Source organism: Ochlerotatus camptorhynchus, unplaced genomic scaffold (assembly GCF_037179485.1).
Source record: "Ochlerotatus camptorhynchus isolate MF236.1 unplaced genomic scaffold, CSIRO-AGI_Acam_v1.1 ptg000213l, whole genome shotgun sequence".
NCBI classification, from domain to species: domain Eukaryota; kingdom Metazoa; phylum Arthropoda; class Insecta; order Diptera; family Culicidae; genus Ochlerotatus; species Ochlerotatus camptorhynchus.
The window spans coordinates 3,837,241-3,862,942 of record NW_027040703.1 but is presented as its reverse complement, the minus strand read 5'-3'; the positions used below and the strand labels follow the sequence as shown (position 1 = coordinate 3,862,942).

Genomic DNA, 25,702 nt, shown 5'->3' with positions numbered 1-25,702 from the left:
CCGCTATTTGTAATCCGTGACATCGGGTGGGAATCAGTTTTTAAGGGGTAACTAGAGGGAACACACGCTTTAGGTAGGAGAACTAAACTAGGCCTAGTAAAATTCCTTGTGGTGAGGAAACCGGAATAAATGTACGTTATGAATTGACCACTTTGTCAAGCAGTTTTGGCGTGACTTTCTACCAGTGATTCCACAAAATTGGACCAACTAATTTCTATTTTTTTATGAAACGCACAAATGTTGGCTACTTTTCTCGTGGTCCTAGAAGAAAAAATCTCAAAATAATGTTTTAGTTCAAAGTTCGAGTGGTAGTAAACGTCATTTCAACTGCTCGAATGAAGTGGTTAATAAGAAATTGATTTTCTTGTAAATTTGCTCGAAAACCTACCTACATGACGTTCTAGGGATTAAAGTTCACTTGAGGAATTGGTGTTTCATTCATTTTCCATGAATGGTTTTCACCCCTGTTGTGACGGTTTCGCCATCTCAAGGATTGTGGCGGAAACTACCAGTGATGAGAAAGCTTTAGTTGTGTGAAAGCTTCCCTTCGTGCGGAGAGTGAGTAAGGGGCTGTCCATAAACTACGTAGACAGTTGGGGCGGGGGGGGGGGCGGTGGTTGACAATTATTCACGGCCCATACAAATTTTAACTTTTTTTGTATGGACAATTGTCTACGCAGGGGGAGGGGGGGTCAATAATCCCAAAAAACTGTCTACGTAGTTTATGAACAGGCCCTAATGTCTGCTTGCTGATTCGGGCATATAGTAAGTAGGACGCAAGGAAAATTGAGGGGCGTTGAATCGTACTGCAAACCGTTCGTCAGGGTCTTCTTATGGCCATTCTTTGGCGAGTCTCATCACGGGCAATTCATATCCGAGCGAGTAGTCCTCTAACGAGGTGGCGCTTAAACTACTCCCTTTCAGTGAACGATCAAGCTCACCCCGCCTTTGTAGTTTCGGGGCTTATTGAGGTTTTCTGTTGAACAGCAACGGCACTCCTTTGAATGGAATACCGTGCGGCTACAGTTTAAACAGCTGATTATCACGCTGAATCATTGTTTACATTTCGACCAATTCGACCAATTGGTGGATCGAAAGTGTCGCTTCTTTCCATTTCCGTGACAATGCGAAGCATTTCTCCGGAAAAGAGCAAACAGATCGTGCACAAATGGTGTACTATCCACCACATTTCTCTGAGCCAATTAGCGAAATTGGAAGGTGCAAGCATCGGAGCCGTTTGAAACGCGATTTGGAAGTATGGTGATGAAGCTACTTTCCAGGACAAGCAAAAATCTGGACGTAAACCGAACCCTGTTGACCGAAATCCGGACCGGAAAATCGTGCAAGATTTCACTCGCAAGAAAAGTGCTTCGGTTCGAGACGTGGCTAAAAAAGTAAGATCCTAGAAGAGTAACGTTCAGCGGGCCAAGGCAAGAATGGGTCTAAAGACGTATAAGAAGCAGAAGAAGCCAAAGCGGAGTGAAAAATAAGCAGCATCCGTCAAAGCGGGGGCTCGGAAGTTTTACCACCGACGAACCGACATGCCACCGGAGCATTTCGTTTGTCCGCAATTCGATTTATTAAATGAGCGATTAGATCTGTTCAACGGGCGATCAGATCTGTCAAACGAGGTGAGATCGATTGATCGATTCTCTTCATCGATTTTCTCTTTCACGAATAACCCGACTGCAAATGAATTGCCCATTCAGCGTGTTGTTTCAGCCGCAAGCTAACATCATCTTCTGTCGAAATGTGCTGCGAACCGAGGGGCGATTCACTTGTGTATTTTCGATTCAGGCCAACGTATTGATGAACGTATTGAAGTATTTTTTTTTATCGAATAAACGTTTATTTTGTGTAATAATGTATTTTTTTTGTATTTTTTGAATATATGTATTTTTTTGTGTATTAGAAAAATAAAAGTGTATTTTTATGCATTAATGTATTGAAAATCAGATATAAGTGTATTCTGTCATTTCAGTGTTTATGTTTACCACTCGAACCGAGGATCAAACGGATTAAACTCACAATGTTGACGTTTTGTTTGACAAATGCACAACACACGTGAACTTTAAAATACCCACTGATGAGTAGAATTTCACCCATTTTAAAGAAAAGAGGCTTAACTCATTAACTACGTAGACAGTTTTTTGGGTTTCCAAGTTTCCCCCCCCCCCCCCCTTATAAACCTGCGTAGACAAATGTCCAGACAAAATTTTTAAAATTTGTATGGGCCGCGAATAATTGCCATCCCCCCCTTAATTGTCTACGTAGATTATGAACAGCCCCTTACCTCGCTCATTACGCATTAATAAGCATCTGTTACATTACGCTACATCTGTTACATTACGCATTAATGAATTATCGTTACTTATTTGTGGCTCACAACTACTCAAAATGTTTTTTTTTTATTTAATAAATGATTTAAGGCACTTTTCTTAAAAATGGGCGAAATTCTACTCATTAATGCATTGTTTTGTGATTCAAGCTCGGATTAAAACACAATATAATAAATTTACGCATTTTGTTCGAATTCAGCATTTTGATTGTACATATTTTCGATTTTTTCGAGCAAATGACGAATTATCGTGTATTTTTATTATTCGTCGAATATTTTTGTATTTTTTTTCCGAATTTTGTATTTTTTTGCATTTTTTTGAATAATGACGAGTAATGATGAATTTTTGTGTATTTTTTTCATTAACGTATTTTCGATTCATTCTCGAGAGCAGTGAATTGCCCCTCGCTGCGAACATTAGCGAGAAATTTGTTTTTGCTGCCGTATGGTAAACCAAAGAGAAAGTCGATGAAGAGAATCGATCAACGAGGATAGGCCCTTTTCGAATGTTTCGCGAGAAGTCAATATAAATTTTACGTGTGTTCGTTTCCTTGCTCATGATATGTCGCGATCGGATGAGTAGATGGCGGTAGTGTTTAACGTATTTTAAAGACGCCATCTTGGGCAAAATTTTGAAAGTAACTTCTATGAGCTGTTCCGTCGGTTCGTCGGTGGTTATACGACCAATTGCTGTGCGGAAAATTCGGTGTGCGTGATTATGGACGATGAATCATACGTTAAATTTGATTACAAAACTTTTCCTGGTGATCAGTATTACACCGTTCGTGACGGCCGAAGTGTTGACGACGCGGATAGCTCGATTTTTGCCAAAAAAAATCGGTAAATAGGCTATGGTTTGGCAAGCCATTTGTGAGTGTGGTATGCTTTCCATACCGTTTGGAACAACGGAGACAATGACAACCGATGTTTGCGTGGGTGAGTGTTTAAACAAGCGCCTGTTACCCATGATTACTTCAAGGACACGGTAGCCTGGTTTAAAGCCAACAAGGTCCAATTCATACCCAAGGAGATGAATCCGCCAAACTTTGGGCCCTGACCAAAGCATATTTGCGGAAACATGTAAAGGCAGCGGATTCCGTTACAAACTTTGCGAAAGACTGGGAAAAGGTATCCCAAATTGTGGGAAAGGCATCTGTGCTGAAGCTGATGAGTGGCGTGAGAACAAAAATCCGCTCGATGGCTTACAATTGATCGGATCTCGGATTTTATACGTTTAACTGTGATAAAATACTATAGAGAACATGAATACGGAATAAAAATCGAACTTGCTGTAAACAGAGTTACGTTATCGTTTTTTAAAAATCGTGCTTGGACATTCTGGGACACCCTATATTTATTCCTCCTCTGACAGTTTTTTTTGTATCATTAAGAAACCAATTCAAATACGTATACCCCGGAAATTTCTTCCAACTTACCTGGAAAGTACATTTTCCGTTCTTAGTCCAAAATATTGAATTTTCGCCTTCAACAAGGCAAAAATATAAAATTAAATAAAAAAGTGAATACCGATGAATTCCGATTTTGTTAAACATTCGATACCGATAAGATTGACAATAATCTGGCAACGCTGCTATGCAGCTACACCAATGGGCATAGAGTACCCCTCTGCTTGCAATACATGTGGGATTTGCAAAATTGGAGAACTCAAGCTGAACATTGCATTAGGTCGTAAGTAACATTGACAGATTCTCTTCGTCGACTTTTTGACGTAGCCTACGTCTTACGAGAAGGTACTGGGGGTAAATCGAAAATCTAAAATTGCGACCGTCACGAAAAGGTGTAAGGTTTTGAACGCTTATAACTTTGTCATTTATAGAATGAATTAAAATCCAAATACACCAATCGATAGGACATAACTCTCAGAATCTACTACAATAAATGCTTTTTCAATTTTATACAACAAAAAAACTATTGAAAAATGTACAACTAAAAAGTGATAATTTTATCACTGTTATCATGAAATAAACGTTCTCCCGTGGGTGAGCTACCAGTTCCACCAAATCGACGATCAAATGCGTTGTTTACTCAGCCACGGTTGCCAAAATTTAACTTCTAGTCGGTCAGAAATAACCACGCTCGGATAGCAGGGTTATAGGATAACTCTTCTGTCACTTTTAACCACGAATTGAATTTTACTCGCCAATTGGGACACAGCCTTGGAAGTAAAATAAGGGACAATCCATAAATGACGTAGATTTTTTTGACCAATTGCCCCCCTTCCCCTTCGTAGCGTGTTTTGATATACCTAATACATGGCCGGTCACAACTTCTGAAACCCCTCTCCACCCCTACTACTACGTTATTTATGAAAGCTCCCTAAGCATTGGAGAACAGTGAAAATCAGTGCTATGTCTCAACAATGTTCTTATTTTAATATTCAGGTAGGGCTTCTTCAGAATGCTATAAAAAAGCACACACAAAACGGGTTGGACATTTATGCAAAATTTCGGTATTGATCGTGAATATCTCGCTATCAGAAAATTTAGCTTGAAATTTCGTGCGTTTTGTGAACGCGCATCCATTATTTTGCATTAGAAAACGAGGTGTTTCTGTGGTGGGGATTTCCCTGCACAGATTACAGATTTCTGTACCAAGCACTGAAATTATTAGACGGACAGCTCCAAGTATCAGCATCAATACCGATGGTGGAAATATTAAATATTCTAATATGTGTGACATTTGCGAATCTTATACTTAGTCTGTTGTTTTATTTGGGTATTTTCGGTTTTAAGTGTACATTTGACATTCGTTTAATCAAAAATGGATTTCACACGAGAGGCAAGTTATTCCTTGATGATCTTGCTGGCTACCGCCACCAAAATCCGCTCCTTTTCTAATAAATTCGGCATTATTTGGTAGCTGATCTCAGTGCACATAATCGGCCGCACTTCCGTTCCCAGGAAATGGTCATTAATTTCCACGAATTCTTAATCGTCTGCGTACCAATGTGCTGTCCTCCGATGGAACGGGAATCGACTGACTGTGCCACCCCTGTAAGCGGAGTCCCAGAGTGATGGTTCCGTGCAGGCATGGAAAATCATTTACATTCATTTCATGCATTCATTTACATTCATTTGCCTCTAACTTTTTTTATCTACAGCATTCTGCAAAATGATATATAGAGCTTTTGTAGGTTTTGGTATTGGCTACAACTTTTGTAAAAAATTCAAATCTGTATATCTTATGAATCACGAATAAGAGCGGACAGAATTCGTTAATGTTTTTCAGTGAATGTAAAATACATTCACTGAAAAACAGTAGTGGATTCTGTTTGCTTTGGTTCGTCATGCATAAGAGATACGGATTTAAGCTTTTTACAAAAGTTGTAGCTAATAACAAAAACTACAAAAGCTCGATACAATATTTTGCGGAATTCTATTAATGGAAAAAGTTAGGGGCAAATGAATGTAAATGAATGCACGAAATAAATGCAAATGATTTTCCATGTCTGGTTCCGTGGTCGTATTACGCTCGATTCGCAATGAGCCTGTAACTTGGAGAGATTTGCACTTGGGGAAATGTCATTGAGTGTATGCTTTAAAGTTACACTGTTATTTTTTTTTTACTTTGAAGCTTTCCGCTTGACAGCATATATCATTAATATTTATACTAAAAATTATAATAACTACCAATTTGAGCGATTTTTACACCAAATATTACTTCAGATCAAGTTATACTTCCCCTAGACGGTACCTTTATTTATGCTCTTAGATTAGCTATGAAAGGCCATCCTACTTGGAAAATTATGCTATAGAACGGTTTATAATATCGTTCGATTCCATAATTTTTCAAGTAGGAGGGACTTACAGTGCTTATCTCTTAGCATAAATAGAGGTACCGTCAACTTTTTTTTTCCGTGCAAGGTACTGAAATTTGACAGTGAGCGTTGAAAGGACCTACTTGCAATGATCGATTCTCTTCATCGATTTTCTTTTTACATTGCTACAGCTAAGCGAAACAATTCAAGCTGAACATTGCATTAGGTCCTCAGTAACATTGACAGATTATCTTCGTCGACTTTCTCCTTGTATCCTTTCGGCCATGTAAAGACATTCCCACGTATTTTCAGCGATTTGTGTGCTGTGTGCTAAAATAAGCTTTTATCTAGCATCTAATACGACAAACACAACAAGAAACGGTTATGTACTCAAGTTATTATCGAAATAGAAAGTCGACGAAGAGAATCGATATATGTTATACTTAGGACCTAATGTAATGTTCACCTAGAATATTATCTTAATTTTGTTCAATGTAGTGCTGTGACCTGTAACAGGTTGTATTGGCTATCAAAATCAACAGCAAGCGCACCGAGAAATGTTAATCTAAGTGAGTTATGAACAAAAGAGGGAATCGATGATCGCGGTTACGCTCTTATGTATGCTCACTGTTGAATTTGTAATCTGTGATAAATATGGAAGTCAATTTTATTTCCACCACAGAAACGCCCGGTGTTCTTATGCCAAATGATGCATGTGCGTCTACAAAACGCAAACAAAATCTTAAAAAAAAATGTACCGAGAACTTATTGGAGGGATTTATGGCTAATCGAGATATTCCCGATCAACTACGAAATGTTGCATAACATTGGTGCAAAATTGTGCACCCCGTTTTTGTGTGTGCATTGAAGTTGAATCGCTATGGAAACCTTATTTCTGATCAATATCATTACCACATAAAAATTTCAAGAGCAAAAATATCAGCTCTCACGAAACTTATAACAAAGAAACTGGAACTTCACGTTTGCTGCAATGCAGTACACAAGGAGTTTCAATTTCATGAGTGATATCACAACCGTCCAAGATTTGTGCCCTAGAAATCTTGAAGTGATAGGGAATATCAGCCATCATGATGGTCATTGTTGGACGTTTTAATGAATCACCTGAAGAAAGCCCTACCTTCATATCTGATTGTAATTTAGGAACCAAATGTAATAGAATGTATATTTGCATTTTTATGAGGTCCTGAATTTAACCATGTGCTACTAAGTAGGAAATCCAAAATATGTACATCGAACCGAAATCATAGGTTACTTCTACTGTATTTTAAATCAATATCTTGAAAAGTGCACGAGAATTTCACTTTACAGCTTAACGTAGTCTACGTCAACCATGCGGCCGTGTCTTGTACACAACACCATAGGCGTAGCCAGAGGGGAGCAGGGGGATCGACTGCACCCCCCTAAACTCAGCAACACAAAGGCTTTCGGGGAAATGGCGTTCGGTGAAATGGCATTCGGCCAAATTTTCCATAGTATTTTTTTTTCACCTCTCCCTGGCTCGAAACCGGGCTACGCCCTTGCACAACCCCACCAAAGTTTTCGTATTCCCACGGCCATGTAAATATATTCTCAGGTATTCTCAGCACACAGATTGATAAAAGAACCCGCATAAGCGCGAACCATAAATTGACCTTACCTATAATGGTTATAAATTGTTTATAATCCCTGCTAAACTTCAACTGAAATGGTTATGGAGCTTTACATTAACGTTTAATGATAAAGTTTTAACCTTAAGTATTATAGTTTTTTGGAAGTGGACCTTACAAATAATGGGTTGTTAAGAACCATTACCATTCAAAATTCTTGTTTTCTCCATACATTTTCGGAAAGAAAACTATACTAAAACCTTTTAACTTATGGTTTGAGAACATTAATGGTAATGGTTATGGTAACCACTAAGGTCCATGAATGGTTTTGTAACATCGATCAACTTTATGTGGAATATATCGCGAATTGGTTGCCTGTAAATTACTGATTACCAATTCACGATATATTTCACGTAAAGTTGAGTGATAATACAAAACCATTAATGGACCTTACTGACTACCATAACCATAACCATTAATGTTCTCAAACCATAAGTAAAAACGTTCTAATATAGTTCTCTTTCCGAAAATGTATGGAGAAAACAAGAATTTTGAATGGTAATGGTTCTTAACAACCCATTATTTGTAAGGTCCGCTTCCAAAAAACCATAACACATAAGGTTAAAACTTTATCACACAAACGTTCATGTAAAGTTCCATAACCATTTCAGTTGAAGTTTAGCAGGGATTATAAACAATTTATAACCATTATCGGTAAGGTCATGTGATGGTTCGCGTTTATGCGGGAAGCTTTTTTCTTGCATCTAATACGACAAACACAACAAGAAACAGTTATGTGCTCAAGCTTTCAACGAAAGAGAAAGTCGACGAAGAGAATCGATCAATGTTACTTAGGGCCTAATGCAATGTTCAGCTTGAATTAATAACTGGCGTTTATGAGGCACAGCTCCTCGGGCCAACAAATCGAAACTCCAACAACAACAACAACAACAATAACTGTGCAAGAATTGTAAAAAGTCTAGAAGAAGAAGACCATGTTAAAGTCATCGTAAATATAGTCGCTGTATTAATAGTCTGGCGGATAGAATTCCACTCTATAAAAAAGCGGAACCAATTCAATGTATTGTTGACAAACAATTGAAAAGGTACTCTCAACTTTTATACACAAAACGTTGATTATTCTTTCCTCGCTAATCGAACGAAAATTACCAGCATCATCAGATAGGGGATACTATCCCCAACCCAAAGATGGTGTTAGTTTGCGTAGGCGAGCCTTGAGTCACGAGCAAAGGGTTTCCAAAATTTTGATCGCAATAGCTGATGTGCTCTTTTCTGTTGTTGGTCGTGATTTGCTCGATTGGTTCCGCTATTTGACAGCTCAATTCGACAGTGAGCATTCATAAGGGCGTATACGCGATGATCGATTCTCTTCATCGATTTTCTCTTTGCATTGCTACAGCTAAGCGAAACAATTTTGTAGAATTTATTCAATGTAGAGTTGTAACAGGTTGCATTGGCTATCAAAAGCAACAGCAAACGCACCGACAAACGTTAAATCTAGCGAGTTATTAACGAAAGAGAAAATCGATGAAGAGAATCGATCATCGCGTATACGCCCTTATGAATGCTCACTGTCGAATTGGTTTCCGAGATTCTATCTGCCAGACTATGAATATAGCAACTATAATCGTAAATGCTCCGATTTTGCGAGTGACGTTCCATTACCAAATAACACACGTCACAAAATAAAAGTGACGCTTCACCACCAAATAACACGAATCCCGAAGTTTCCAAATTATTAACCACTTACCAGTGATTGGCTTGATACAGGCGGTGCATCTCTTGGCGAATAGTTCCCCGAAGCACTCGGCACAGTACGGCTTCTCGTCGCGGCTGGTGAAGCGCTGCCCGGCCAGGGACACCTGACAGTGGGTGCAGGTGAAGCACTCACGATGCCACGGTTCGTTCTTGTAGGTCACACCACCGCTGGTGATGATCTGTGGAAGAGAGAGAGGCGTTTGTTCAAAATGTTCCCTCGATCTGCTGCCTTTTTTTTCGAATTACCTTCTTGCACTTGATGCAACGGGTTGCGTACTTTTCCTCGTAGCAACCGGCACAGTAGATTTCCTGTTCACGGGGGATGAACGATTTGGTACCGATGGCGGTCTTGCAGACGCAGCAGCAGAAGCACTTCTCGTGCCACTGTCTGGTCTTGTATTCCATTTTTTTGGTTCCTGTTCGGCGAAGGAAGAAATAATTGTTATAAAATGTTAGTCGTAATCGTTAAAATACGGGTACTTGGGAGAAACATGATGTCACTCTAAAAAATAAAACGACGCTACCAATCAATAAACTACATTCTTGCGCATTTCATGTATTGATTGGTCAATAAAAAGCCTGAAAGTAATCCATATATGATTCAATATTTATCAATTGAACACAGCCATTATTTAATTAGTGTCAGTAAACAATTCGTTGTGCTTCACTCTTCGGTAGTTGATTCCATTAAGCAACGCCCAAGAGTGCACTTCATTGACGGAAATGCAAGTGCCGGCACTTGATAAGTTGCACCAAGTAAAACCCGTTTAATCCCATCAAGAAAGAACATCATACACGGGATGCCAGGGCATGTAAAGACAGGGCAACGTGATTGAGTCAGGTCAGTGAAACGCATGACTTGCACGCGCGTTCCGTAAGATCGGAGGACCGTATGGACAAACATGGCGAAAAGAAGAACGCAATAAAGTATACAAGCATAGATGCTATTAAGCCTGGAAGTATGAAATTGTTATTTTTATTGCTACACTAAACTGTAATGCCGGGCGTCCTACACGATCACGGATCTCGGGTCGGACTTTGTTCGATGGAACATCACGATGAGGATGATTCATGGAGGCTGGTCCGTACGCTACCGTAGAAGGCCAGGAATTCACGCGAACTGTCAAATAAAAAGCGTGAGCTCGCAAGATGAATAAGCACCAATGGGGTTACAAAGTGGCAATTTAAATAACACTTTTGCGTCTCATCGGAGATTCTGGACAAAAGCTCTGCGATCGTGAGGGGTTTGATTTGTTCATGGAATAGCCACAGTATAATCAGCTGCTGTGTTCAACGGAGTGGTACGGAAGAAGAGTGTTGCACATTTATAATCTTGTCAGCCGGGAGCAAATTTACGACCACTGGTCGACCCTATAAGGCGACGTTTTCACTTTCCACATGGCCGTTGATCGCGGCCTAGCTTCGGTTCAAAGCGTGTGGGCGGGAAGACTTTTTCTAGTGCAATGAACGTAAAAAGTGCTGTCGTAATGTTTATTACCCGAGAAGGGTTGGCGCAATCAACGACGACAACGGCGGTGGATTGGCGAGACAACTTTATGCAAAACCATTATAACTAATAGCACCACTTTTCTCGAGACTTTTCTTCAGTGGAGAACGAATACCGGAGATAGGATTCTTCGCATTCATCCTGGCAAACGTAATTGTCTGCAAAGCACGCAGCCACCGCAAACTGTCACTCTCAAATGGTACCCCATATTTTTTGCCAAGCAAAAGTGACATAAGATCAAACCGCAAAACCTGAATGGATTGACGCGCAGGAAGTTAAGCCGATCGCATTTCCGAACCCTGCGCACGCGATGCCGGATCGCCTTCGGGTGCACTCAATCGAGATTATACCGTGGGTTGTCATGCCAACCGTGATTGTCAATCGCCGTGGTATGCAAGCTAAGAGATTGATATGCAATTAAGCGTCGCTTGGGTTTCCTTTGGAAGTGGGCGGATCAAATATAGATCAAAACAAGTTAGATAAAAATGTTTCTCATCACGGTTGGCAAAATGGAGGCAGTGAAGTCCGATTTAGTTTGAAATGTGCTCGAATACATAACTATCGAGCCGGGTTTGGTTTCAAATTTGGCACAACAATGGCGCTTAACCTGGTTTCAAATTTCGATCCTCGTATATGATCTATGATGCGAGTGGGCGCCACCATTGTGGACCGCTTTGCCAAAACAAATGACACTTGTTGCCACTGGCAGCGGGTTAGCGCGAGACTACGGTTGACCTCTAGCCGCCGGGAAAATATGGAGGCACGCAATTTAAAATTCAAATTTTTTGCTTACCCACTATTTCATCAGAGCATTTGTGGACTTATTGAGGCATAGAGATTGATTGCGGATCGTTAATATGTAATTCACTGCCTTAACGGCTGCGACTCAGCTTAGGCGTGGGTGCTCGTTGGGAAAGACCAATACATTTATGTGGAAAAATCTGTAGCTACACGTTCCACTTCGGAATGAATCAGCTTTTTAGACATGCTTTGCACCCGTACAATCGGTTATTTAATTAAGATCAACACAATTGGTTAGTTACGATCTTACGGCTTTGAAATAGCGAAACTGGCTGCGTGCTTGATCATTTCTTAGTTCTTCCCAAACGATTTCAGTCAGTCGCTAAATGTAGTTGTCATTGGCAAACTTAAGTACCTGTCGACATTTCCATATTTTACAGCTCGATAATTCCATTTAATACCGATTAATTCCCCCCAGGTTGATCGTTTCCTGTCCCATCAGCTACGGTGGCTATCCGCATCAGCACTTAACGGTTTTCATTTTTAAATCCACATTATTGCCAATTGTCGTTACAGTTATCACCACGGTCGTTTACAATCAATTAACAACATTGCTAATTGCCTGCACAACAGATCGTACAAGATACTGCAGATTCCATTCCGCACGAACGATCACGAATCCCCAAATGTGCATACATTTTCACGTAAGGGTTAATGTCATCATTACGAGCAAAACCATCACAGCGAACAAGTCGAAACCGGAACGAAACTATAAAATCGATTTTATTATCACCTACCGGATCGGAGCGGTAGTTTTGTGATAAATAAGGATCGATCAACTCTCCGGCAGCACTTGTCGGTGCGCGAGTGGGAGCCTTTGCACGGTTTTGGATACCTTAGCTCTCCCTCGTCATCTAAATGGAAAAGCAAGCGAGAGAAACTGCGCAGAAATTCTACACCAATGAGCAGCACCAAGTTCAATTAATAAATTGATGTTTTGGACGCCATATTAGGGTGTTAATACGGTTGACATTTCCAGCTGACAGCGTCCCTATGGGCACGCGGGAAACCTTCACACCGCGGTCGGTAACGTTAATGACCCGCCTGATGAGCGATGATGACCATAAACATATTGCCGCGTTTTGCAAAATATCACCGACTTCCTTGAATGCGATCGCACGGTGGCGATCGATGCGCCCACGCGCGATTTCTTCCAATGGCTCTTGTTTTGACGCAAAAAAAGAAAGATCACAACTTGGAAACCTTGTACCTGCCACCTGGTGGTGGTCACACAACAGCAGAACGTTTTTTTTCTCTATTCGATTGAAGCGTCATCTCTTCAGAAGAGAGCGGAATTCAAACGACCGCCCATGTGTGTGGGCTGCGTACTGTATGTGTAACACGTGAAGATCACAAACGATCGCTCGCAGCAGAGTGGATGGGTATGGGGAAGAATTTGCATAGAAATCCCATATACAATTTCGCGGGTGTTGGAATGAATCAGTGTACATGAGCACGCCGTTCTCGTTGTCGTCGTCGTCGCCACAAATCTTGGCGATGGGATTTGGACGGGCGTGTGCAAAATTTTGACGTTAAACCACTTAGCCTCAAACTTGTGTTCGATGGAATTGTGGAGTGTTTGTTTTTGCCGATTTCATGGGAAAGATTGGATCGGTAGTGCAGGTGGAAGTTAAGGTGATTCCTTGTAGCGTCCGGTTTTGCATTACACTTTGAAATTTCACTAGTCAAAATATTAAGGTTTTTTTGAATGTTCGTAGCTGAAACGGCTACTTGTTGTTTGCTGCGGAGAAGCAAGTAATATCAAGAACAACATGTGAAAAGGGCATACAAGCTTTTTGTAAACAAACCATCTTATGCCATTTTCTCGCCACTCATATGACACCAACGCAAACCATCATCATCATCGGGTAGGGGAATCTTTACCCTTCCCGATGATGTTGTTGGTTTGCGTGGACGACCCTCGGTTGTCGAGAGAAGGGCCTACAAAGGTTTGTTTACAAAAAGCTTGTATGCCCTTTTCACATGTGGCTCTTGATATCTGAAATTTGCAGATTTATAAACATCGTAAATCTTGAGATTTATGCCCGGCGAATGAGAACGACCCAAATTTGAGTTTAGTTCACTTATAATCGCCAAAAGTGCAGGAACTCAGCGATGAGTAAATTTGTCTCATGGTTTCCTGTGGAAAACCTAAAAAATCTGCCGGAAAATTAGGAAATTGACGAAATTTTTTTTCAGTCTCGGAGTAGTACCAATAGACTGAGTGAATCCAATCTTTACTTTTCTTAAATTCGGGAATTTTTCCCTGGAAAATCCTGGAAAAACCTGGGAAAACATGAGACAAATTTTACTCATCGCTGAGTTCCTGCATTTTTGGCGATTATGAGTGAACTAAACTCAAATTTGGGTCGTTCTCATTCGCCGTGTGATCTTGAAATTGCGAAGTGTGATAAGAGAATGGACTGTGGAAACAGAGTTTGACATTTTACGATTTCGAGATGGTGCATATTAGATCAGCGTTGATTGGGCAAAAAAAAACAGCATGCATTAGTCATGCTGAGTCATTCATTGTGGTTTGGAAAAATATTAAAATCTTTTATTGGACAAAATTCTACCATATGACTAAAAGGTTTGAGATCTGCGAACAATTCAAGTAAAGCTGGTTTTCAACGGTGTTCTGCCAGGTAAAAAAAAACACCCAAGATGAAGTTCTTTTCGTTCACTTTGGCATTGTAGAGATCTCTGAATACGTAAATATGAAAGAGATAATGCGGGAAACTACATAGAGGCAATTACGTCATCAGCAGTACGTCATTGGCTCAACCTACAAAGGGGTTTTTAGGGGAAGTTCACTGCTCCGAAAAAAATAATAACGTTTCGATTTTTCTAAAAACATTGGAAAAAGATTTCAAAAATCTAAAAAAAAAAAACAGTCATAATTGCATTTGTCCTGCCATTTTACATAAAATGACGACAGCTACAGCCTATATTGCTGCGTCGCAAGAAACTATGATTGAAATTTTTGAATATGGGCCAAAGCAAATTTCAGCTTTACGGGAAGCTTGCAACCGGGAAAAAAAAAAATACTTTTTGGTTTTTCTAAAGTTATTGGAAATAGATATCGAAAATAAACAGTTTCTTCTCTGAATCTGAAGAAAATTTAATTTAATGTCATCACGACAAAAAGTTGGAATTTAAAAACCGTAAAAATCGACCAATCGGTTTTATTTAGAGCCAACATTATTTTCATAATACGTTAAAAAATAATTTAAAATTTTGTAAATAATCTATATAAGACTGATTTTCTTAGATTTTGAATATCTTTTTGCATTATTTTTAGAAACATGTCAAATGTTTTTTAAGCGTGTCAGAATGTTTTTTAAGCGGTAAGCTTCCTATTAAGTCATTTTTAAAGTTTTAATTAGATTACGTGCAATAAGTTGATTTTACTCAACGTTAGTTTCTCACAGTTCACTACCCCTGTTGGGTAGTTTTGCTTCTCCATTATTTGATAATATTAGAATAAGGGCCGCCGATTTATTCACCTCCTTTTAAATCTTACTAAATGGGTCTAAATACTAAAGGTAAATTGGCCCATAGAGTGAAGGAGACAAGTAACTCAACGGTAACTACAAATGGAGTGGTTGTTGGGTATTTTGTAACAGTGTGGTGTCAATTTGACAGCTCCTACAGATCGGAGATGAACCAGCGTCTGGCTGAAAAGCTCCTTAATAAAGACAACCAACCAGCTCCTACATGATTAAGCGATAAGAGAGATTTGCCTAAATATGGACCAACAGGTCATAAAAAGGGAGAGATTTGGCTGTCACATTCAAACAATCGTACCCTAAAGAGATTGAATCTATATATCAATATAGTGACCAAGGAATCAAAAATATCTCCAAATGACAAAATGACAAGCGATCAACTAACCGAATGATAACGCTATGTCAGAAGTGGAAAGCAATAATGATATAATCTTCTTCCTTTTTTCTCATGACAAGCAACCCGTGAGAAACCGCTCACTCAGGGCTGTAGAAGGAAACGAGCAAGCTGCTTCACGAAGTAAAGCCGAAGATGATACACGTATGTTGATGGGAGTTTTTTTGTTATGTCTTTTCTCGATTCAGATCAAGCTATGTCCTCATTCGTGTATATTGCAACAAAGCAGGCAAGCAATATATCATTATCCTTCTACCACTCGGATCGAGCTATGTTACAGAGCGAGTTTGTCATGGTAGTTGTAGCAACCGTTTTGTCTGTATCGTTGGTTGCTTTATGTGAGGCAACACGTCAAAATCGCGCTGACAACCTGTCAAATGGATAAGATGTAACCTTTCTATGGATTAAAACTTTTTATCCTATTATAACTTGAATACATTTGACAATGTGGTTTGTTGAAGTATGGAATCAATAATCGTTCATGAATGATCGGTTGGAAAATTTGGACAGATAAGTGTTGTATCAGTTACTGGACTTTCAGCGAAAAGGAATCTGACTTAAAGAGCAACTCCACATCAATTGACGAATCGAAAAAAACTCGACCATCTCAGATTTGCATGAAACTTTGCAAGGGCAATGATTCACATGTTTACTAAAATTCAGCCATTTTGGATCTTGTAAAATTTTCAAAATGGCTCCCTTGAAATTAAAAAAAAAAATGAAAAACAAAGTGACACTCAAAGTGTCCAAGTGAGAAGTCGGACCTGCCACAAAATGACGTCCGATTCCGAATCCGTGAAGGACAAAACCGTCCTTAATCTCACGGAAACTCCGTGTGGGATTTGCGGTCCATCAACGTGTGCGGAAGAGATGATCGGCTGCGACGGGTTGCGTGGGCATCTCGGAGGGCAAATCGCTGAAGAAGTGGTACTGCCAAAGTAAGGCCTGTCAGAATAAGGCCCAGGAGTACCAAAAGCAGAAGGACGCCAAGAAGCAGGCTCGGAGCAAAAGTGCGGGCGCTAGAAGAACGTCAGAAGAAGCAATACGAAGAGCTGCCGGTGGAGCTGCAGCTGCGAAAAAAGGAAAGGGAGATGCAGCGTGCGTTCGAAAGTAAGAAGATGGAGTTGGAGCTGCAGATGCGCGCGGAAGTAGAAAAGGAGCAAAAGGCTTGGCAAGCGGAGATGCTCAAGAAGAAGATGGAGCAGATCAAGCGGATGAAGGCGAACCACAAATCGTTCGAGGAACAAATGGTGGATCTTGATCAGGAGTTAGCAGGGCTTTCGGCCGTCAAAACGCCCGTAGTAATTAAAGTAGTCCGAACCGAGATGCGAGCGGGACCTAGCGGTAAATACAACAAAAACCAGTTGAAGCTGAGTAAGGAGAACGTGAAGAAGCTACTCGATGACGACGAATACATCAATAATCAATAATATGCGTTGATCGAAAATTTACCTTGGTTGACAATTTGCCTTTATTAGCAATCTTTCTTGAGCTAACATCTACCTTGATTGATTTGATCAATATTCTATCTTGATTATCAATTTTTTATCATCATGAACTTGCCTTGACCAATAAACTACCATAATGTCCGATCTTCCGTTATCAACAATTTACCTTCATCAAGAACAAGCCTTGATCAACAATCTATGTTGATAAAAAAAAATGTGTGTTGATCAACAATTTGCCATGATTAATATTCTGCCATGATCGTACATTTTCCATCATCATCGAATTGCCTTCCCAAGTAGCATTGCAAGTTTTATCAAGATTGTAAAGCATTCTACAAGTCCAAATAATGGTCTACAGAACCTTCATAGAACCCAAATTGTTACTTGGGTTTATCAACAATCTGCCATAAGTAACGTTTTGCCTTGATCAACAATCAGCAGTAATAAATGGTTTGTATTGACGCAGTGATGGTATAATCATTAGCAAATTGATATTTTACCGTTCTCGTACGCAAAATATCGTTATTTCTTCACTTTATTTTTTTCTGGGTAAATCTCAATCTACGATCAATTATTTGCCTTAATCGACAATACATCTTGATCAACAAAGTGTCTTCACTCAAAAATTTTCTTGATGAATAGTTTGTCTTGATTGACAATCTGGTTTGATGGTGAAAATTTTGCTTTAATTAAATATCTTCCTTGATGAACAACAGGCATTCATTAACAATTTGCCTTAATAAACTATTTGTCGTAAACAACAACTTGACATGGTCAACAAATCGGCCTTGATCAACAACTTGTATTGCTCTACAATCTGCCAATCAACTTGCACTGCTCTACAATCTTCCTTGATCTATAATCTATATTGATCAACAATCTACCGATATGAACAATTTTCCCGGATCAACAATCTGCCTTCATAAATGATCTCTCATTATTATCAAAAATATGCTTCGACCAACAACTTGCCTTGAATCTGCCATGAGCAACTTTTTGCCTTGATCAACGATCTATCTTTATCAAAAACATGCGTTGTTTAGCAATTTAGCTTGGCCATCAATCTGCCTTTATCTTTGATTTGCGTTGATCAGCAATCTTCCTATTTTACCATTTTTCTTGATCGAAAACCTGCTTTTATTGACGTGTAGAAGTTGCTCAAATATCTGGCGTTTGCACAGAAACTTTGGCAAATTACTAAGGCCGTTCGCACTGCTGAGTTTCAAACTACTTGACAGTTCTAAAATTTGAAACTGTCAAAAATGAAACGGCAACACGATCAGCGCAACGCGCAGTTTACAACGGTGTTTGGTGTTCATCCCTACATATGATTCGTAATCCAGTATCAGGTAATGAGTTGGAAGCACGAGAAGAGATCCCGGACGATTCTGCTGTCGAAACATGCAAAGAAATTATGATTATTTATGGAGATTGCTGATCACCTGATAGTCTTTGAAACAATTTCTGAGCAACCTGTTATCGTGGGTGAATATCTGGGGGTTTTCATTTAAATTGTTGGGCAGTTGAAGATCTTCAGAACTATACTAAATCAACCTGAAGACATGAGAACATTCTGAGAACTTTTGGGAGGTCTCTGATCACCTGAAGGCTTTTGGAATATTTTCTGAGTCACCTGGTATCATGGGATGTCTGGGAGATGCGATTTGATTTGTTGGATAGTTTGAGATCTTCATCAGAATAGTACCTGATCAACCTACAGGCTTGAAACAGTATCCAGAGGACTTTATAGGACGCAAGGTCCATGAATTTTCATGAAGTACGTGATATACTATTTATGACATTCGCAGAACAACTATAATGTTCCCCTATCTATTATGAAATACCTCTCACTTTTTTTTAAATTATCCTCGAAATTTCCTATACTTTAATGATACTCCCTGAAAGTTTTTAAAAAAATACAATTTCCATACAGTTCAGTCCTTTTTTGTGAAGCTCTTGCTTATTTAAATGAAGCTCTCCGCACTTCTATAAAATATTCTCAAACTTCCAAAACTTCTGTAAAATTCCCAAATTTCTATTGAAACTTCTCAACTTCTATGAAGTTCTCTGAACATCTACGAGAAACATCAATAAATGCACCCGAAGAAATTTGAAATAGAGTTCCATTCATGTTTCAAACCCGCTCAGAAATAAAACCAAATAGTCGAGCAGTTGAAAATCTGGTGCAAAAAAGTGTTCGAATAATGAAACTGCCACTCAGTATTGCGAGGGGTGCGTTTCTGTTTTAATTTTAAATTGAAACAGTTCATATAAAATACAACAGCCATGTTTTAGTCATGATTGAATACTTCCTTAGCTCAGTCGGTAAAGGCGCAGCTACAAAGCAAGACCATACTGGAGGTGGCTGGGTTCGATTCCCGGTCTAGGAATTTTTCGGGTTGGACAATTTCTCGACTTCCCTGGGCATAGGAGTATGATTGGACTTGCCACACAATTATACCAATGCAAAAATGGTACAGGCATCGAAAGCTCTCAATTAATAACTATGGAAGTGCATCTAGAACACTAAGTTGAGAGCACGCAATAAGCTAATATGCGATATGCAATAAGCTTGAAATGCGAAGAAGAAGAAGAAGATGAATACTTCAAGGGAAATTGTAGAATTTCTGTAAACCTCCATACTACAAAACTGGTGGAGCGACATCTGTTGGATTTCATGGTGGAAACTAGTGTTCAAATGGTCTAGCATCTTTCTAAAATAATCCGTGAAACAGGTTTTCCCAGATATCGTACCTAAAGACCCAAACGCATGTGGGCGGAAGTGGAACGGAAGCGGCTAGTTTGACAGTTGTTACAAATGACATCAAGATGCCTAACCGAAGTCGATTTGCTTTCAACTAATTTTCAACCCGACAAGTAGGCTTACTCAGAACGGGCTTTTCCGCTGCCGCTGCCGCTGCGGTTCCGCTGCCGCTATCTTCTTTAGTTGCCGTTGGTGTAGTGGTAAGCGTGATTGTCTTTCACCCCAAAGGCCTGGGTTCAATCCCAGTCGGCGCCACCGGGATTTTCTGAGGCAGAAAACCGTCGGTCCCCGGTCCAAGAGTTGATGGGTCGATAGGTAGGGTCTAGGTGTGGGAGCTGCCTCCCTGGCGTCGGTAGCATTGGTACTCAGTACGGAAAACAAGATCGACGGAAAACAAATCAAGGATAAAAAAAAAAACCATTTTGAGCTTCCGTGTCTGTCCTAATTGAAACTTTAGTCCCCCACCCTGAACATAGTGTTCTTTATGCACATCTACAGTTGTTAATAGAAACTGTTCCAGTCCTATACTATTTTTGCATTCGTATATTGTGTGGCAAGCACAAATGTTACTTTATACCCTGGAAAGTCGAGAACATTTTTAATCCAAAAATTTGGAATTGAACCTCGAGCATGGTGTTACTTTAACGCATAATAGAATCAGAAGCTGATATTCATCCCATCCTATACCTGGTGTCGTATCGCGACAATCGTCCAACCGGCACTCGATGCCCAGGTGACACCGGAAGTTGGCATTCTCTTTCGCAGCCGTAGCTCCCGGCAGGAACATGCTCAGCACGGCGATATCCTCGTTGTTGTCCTTGGCCCGTTTGATCCTTTCGCCACCGACGGTTTTGGTCTTGAGCCTCAACCGGTCGAAATCCGTCGATAGAATGTCGGTTGCCATGTTGGCTTCTGAGCTTATCAAACACTTGAAACTACACCAGCCTTCGTTTGGGGCTCACAAAACCCGACACTTTTCACTTTCTTCTGATCTGCGTAAACGATATTCCAATCACTTTCCAACAACTCTAATAATAGACCCGGAATGATCCCAAGGAGAGCCAACCACTTTTCCACTAGTACGAGTCACTTTCACACGCGCTGCGTTTTTTTTTTGCGATCGAAACCGAATCGCGGCGCCTACGAACGAAGATCGATGGCAACGGCGAACGTTTTAAAGGCTCTTAGGTCAGATCTATATCGACTTAGAGAGTGTTATGCTGCGCGAGTCTTCCCCACGGAATCCGAGCTCTGTGCGTCTTCTTCGTCGTCGTCGCTAGCACCGATGTAATCCAATCAAAAGTTCATTCATAACTGAAACCGGCGACCAGCGCCAGTGTTATTCTTATTGTGTGTGGCGTGTCTCTCCGGTTGTCCGTTCGTTCGTTGGTTGCTGTCGTTGATGGAGCAAAGCTCTTCCCAACAACTCGCTAGCAGAAAAGCTTGACTCTCGTGCAGTGTGCTCGGAGCAAAACAAAACCTGGCAGATCGATAGGTGGATAGGTCTTATGCGAGGTTTGCGTGTTTTGTTGTTTCTAATAACCTTTGCTTGGTTGGAGAAGGGTAGCACAATCATTTGTTTCTTAATGCTGTTGCAGTTTGATATTTCTGTACCCCGAAAATTGTTCCGTCAAATAATCCAAATCATGACGCACGGAGTAAAAAAAGCATCCAAACTACCCTTATAGGTGGATTCTTATAAACCTCGTCTTTTTGTCTAGGAAAAGAGCCTCAAGTGCCACAGCTCGAAAAGTGATACTCAGCAGCACAGTGACACTGAGAGAAATGCAACAGCTCAGCACATGGAACCGGAGGAGAGAATTTGCGTGTCAGAGCCAGATCCGAGGTAGTATGAACTTTTTGGAGTCCCTGGGGGGTTTCTTTCGAATCAAGTTACGTCCCAGTCATGCATGTTGTGAAACTTGATTCGGAGCTACGGTAGCTTTCGGATGCTTGGAATAGTTCTGTGCCATCATAACTAGTAACGAAGATACCTTATAGCTGGTGAATTGTACAATGGAATTTGAACTGGGTTCAATAAACCACAAAGCGAGGCAACCAAAATGCTCGCATAATTCACGTAATTTGTTGTGGTGATTCATAAGAATGGTCTGAAAAGTTTGAAGATCTGAAAAAAATTCTTTATTCGTGTCAAACTGGTGTTTCAACCTCCGAGTAGGTGCTAAAGAAGCACTTGTTCACTACTATTTATGCATATGAGCCAACTCGAACTCGTACGATGCATAATTTGAACACCTGCGGACTCGGCAGTGCGGCATTACTTAAATAGATTGGAAGAACCTCTCTGACGATGGTCGAAGCTCTCAAATGTTCACAAATTTTGTTAGAAGCATTACAAAAAAAATACATTTGGCACATTGATGTATTTTCGGGCCTATGTTTAAGCATGGAATTCGCGATTCCCAACTTTTTTTTCCGATGGCACGATGCGACAGATCCTTATTCTCAAAGTACTAGTGCAAAACTTTTTCACGCACGCACTGTTCTTTCATCGCCAAATTGAAAACTTTTGCGCACCTAATGAAATCAACTCACAGAGTGTAAACAATACACATTAAACTATGTCTACGCAATTAATTTTATCCAACGGATCAAAAGTTATAGCAATTTGAGTGTGTGCGGATTTTAAACGGTGCAGCCTTTAGATAAAATTGATAAATAACAGATTTTTAGCAATGGGCCCAATCTTAGATCCATAGGCCATTTCCCCTACATTGAATTATTGATCGTTAAACGTGCAGTTTCATATTCAAAAACCTGCTCCAGCTTGAAGTTGAAAATTGCAAGGGGAAACAGCCCTATTGTTGCGGTACGTTAGCAGCGTTAGAAGCCTATTGTTGTGTATGGAAGTCTCCATACACAACAATAGGCTTCTAACGCTGCTAACGTACTATCTACTATTTTTATCTGTGATGATTACGGTATTCTTCGCTGATCTTATCAGAAGTTCTGAAAAAAATGTGTTGAAAAAAACACGGAAGTTGAAAAAAATACTTTAGAGTAGTTCACCGAACTTGGATGAGGTCATCAGAACTTCGAAGAAGGATAGCAAATTTTACAATTTTTTGAAAAGGTCAGGCAACTTCAGAAAGGCTAAAGGAGCGTTAGATACCAGAAAGACTGTTAGGAGACGTTCAAGGGCACTTCAGAGAAACTAAGGATAAACTTATAAAAATTCAGTGGAATCTTGACTTTCCATTTCATTCAGAACACCTAAGAAGCTTAAGGAACCTTAGTATCGTGAACTACACTTTAGAGATGGTCAGAAGCTTCAGAAATGTTCAGGCAACTCCGGAAAAGTTTACGGAATATTTTATTATATTGATGAAGTTCAGTGATTCGGAGAAGAATCTCAGAGAATCTTTGAAAACTTTTATGAAATCAGAAAATCTCAGACATTTTAGGGGTCATCAGAAAATATCAAGCAACTTGAAAAAATTGTAGTATCTCATAGGAGTTCATGGTAATTCCAGAGCTGGTAGTGGGTATGTGGTATAATGGTAGTGACTTTAGTGACTAATATAACAAAAATAGTGAGCAAATTGTGACGTTAAAACAATAAAAAATGTGACCAATAGTGACATTAATTGTTCGGAAAGATATAGTTCCAATCTTCTGTTGATTGCGATTGCCACTTCGAGAAATTTTATAAAGTAGCAAACATATCATGCTTCTTGAAAATTAAACAAATGGTTAAAGGATCTCAAACATAAGACCTCGAAAAATAATGATGAATTGAATAAGCAAGTGCATTGTCCAATTCAAATTACCATTTCCTCACTCTGCATTCTTTTGTTATCTCGATCTATTATTTTTTTAAATTTGATGCAGAACGGGAATTGGTGATTGGATCGTAAAATTGAGGCACGTTTTTAAACAAATTATCACAATATTAGATGAAGCGATTTTTATAGTAACGACGAATTTCATGCTAACTCGACAAATGGTTGGCAGCACCCTCTCAGATGTCAATGAAACATTGTAAGTGTATAGATTTCGTCTACTTAAGCAACTTTGCATACTTATTTTCTTAAAAAAAATCTAGACCAACTTTTGGAAAGGGCAGAACTTTTTTGTCATCATTTTCTTCACAAAATTATAACAATTGCCAAAGGATGATTTGTAGAGAAATAAATAAGCTTTTGTAAGAAAATATAAAAAAAAATAAAGTCTTTTTTCTACACTGAAAAAATAATTTTTAAAACATAAAAATTAGATTTCTCAAAAACGCAATTTTTTTAATCTTAAACTTTTTCTAAAGATAGACATACCATTTATATACAACTCGTTGATACATCTCAAGATGGGCACTTTTAAAGGAAAAAAGTTATTCAACAAAAACTTTTTCGTGTTCGCACTGAATAAAATCTATGATTTTTTTTTCATGGTGGGAACGACAAATTTAAAAATTTCGAAAGACGTGTTTCACGTCTACCATCTGATAAGATTGAGTTAAACTCCAAATGAAAAATAAAATGATCTTTTATAAAGCTTTTGAATATTAAGGAAGGGTCAACTAGTTTCGGTGATATGGACGGAACATGTTATGGTAAATATGGGTGTCGATATATCAAATCACATAAATCGCAAACAAGATTTTTTTAACGAGTGAGAAAACCAGTTTCAATGTCACAAAATTTACCTAGAAAATATATATTATTTGCCGTTTATAAGCAGGCCAATGCCTGGAATTAACGATTACGTGTCTGAACTCCGAAATGGCCTGAAAGAACGGGTTCAGAAGCGACTTCTTATGATGTCTCTCAAAGAGGCGTATACAATATTTGAAGAAACGTATGCGAGTATTAAAATTGGCTGCTACTTGATAGTAAAGGTACTCATAATATATGCGTGTGCACAATCCACGAAAATATAAAATTAATGCTAAATAGTTTAGGAATCGTATCCCAGGAAGAAATAATGGATAAACTGCTTTGTAGTTTTTCTATTAGGACGACAGAGTGTTATTTTCGAGCTTGCAAGAAATGTGCCACCAATGAAAAAGTTGCAGACGAACTTGCTGTACTATTAGAAGAAAGTTTTCCACGTACTTCGTAGATAAAATTGATAAGTTAATCACTCATGACATGACTTTATTTTTAAAGAACAGTCTTTATTTCTAAAGAACAAAAAAGATTCTCTAAAAGAAGATGAATTAATTGTAATTTGCGATTTCTCTGAGAGCTATTCATTTATTATTCAGAACGCTGCTCAGGGTTACCATTGGAATAACGCTCAGACAACTATTCACCCTTTTGTGGTTTATTATATGTAGGACAGTAAAATAGAAAACGTCAGTTTTATAATAATATCAGAGGTATTGGCCCATGATACAATAGCAGTTCAATTGTTCATTTCAAAACTGATAGAATTATTAAAAATATCAATAGATTTCTCCAAAATTACATTTATGTCAGATGGAGCAGCTGCTAATTATAAGAACAGATTTTTTTTGCCAGTCTATGTAACATCAAATCAATGCACAAATTGGAAGCAGATTGGCATTTCTTTGCAACATCTCATGGCAAAGGTCCCTGTGATGCTATTGGTGGAACTTTAAAACGAATGGCAAAAAGAGCAAGCCTTGCCCAAGAATACGGAAATACTATTTCAACCCCACGAGAGCTCTACGGCTGGGCAGGTAAACAAACAGAGAAAAGCATCACAAAATTGAATTTCTGTTATATATCTACTGAGCAATACGAAAAAATGTCAGAAGAACTAGAAGATTTGTTTCACCACGCAAAAACGATATC

The 25,702-nt window shown here is 39.3% G+C and overlaps 1 protein-coding gene across 4 annotated transcripts in view; it reads right to left on the bottom strand.

Annotated features, from left to right (window-relative positions):
* Lmpt (Limpet) overlaps window positions 1-25,702 on the bottom strand; it is a 512,992-nt gene that overhangs the window by 6,272 nt on the left and 481,018 nt on the right. For 3 of the 4 annotated variants that reach the window (XM_065224671.1, XM_065224672.1, XM_065224673.1), the window contains 2 exons: window positions 9,749-9,918; window positions 9,495-9,681 (listed from right to left, as the gene is read on the bottom strand). In XM_065224671.1, coding sequence (XP_065080743.1) covers window positions 9,495-9,681; window positions 9,749-9,918 — 357 coding nt within the window. Of the gene's footprint in view, window positions 1-9,494; window positions 9,682-9,748; window positions 9,919-20,612; window positions 21,181-25,702 lie in introns of those variants that run through there. The other variant, XM_065224674.1, reaches the window with a different exon arrangement.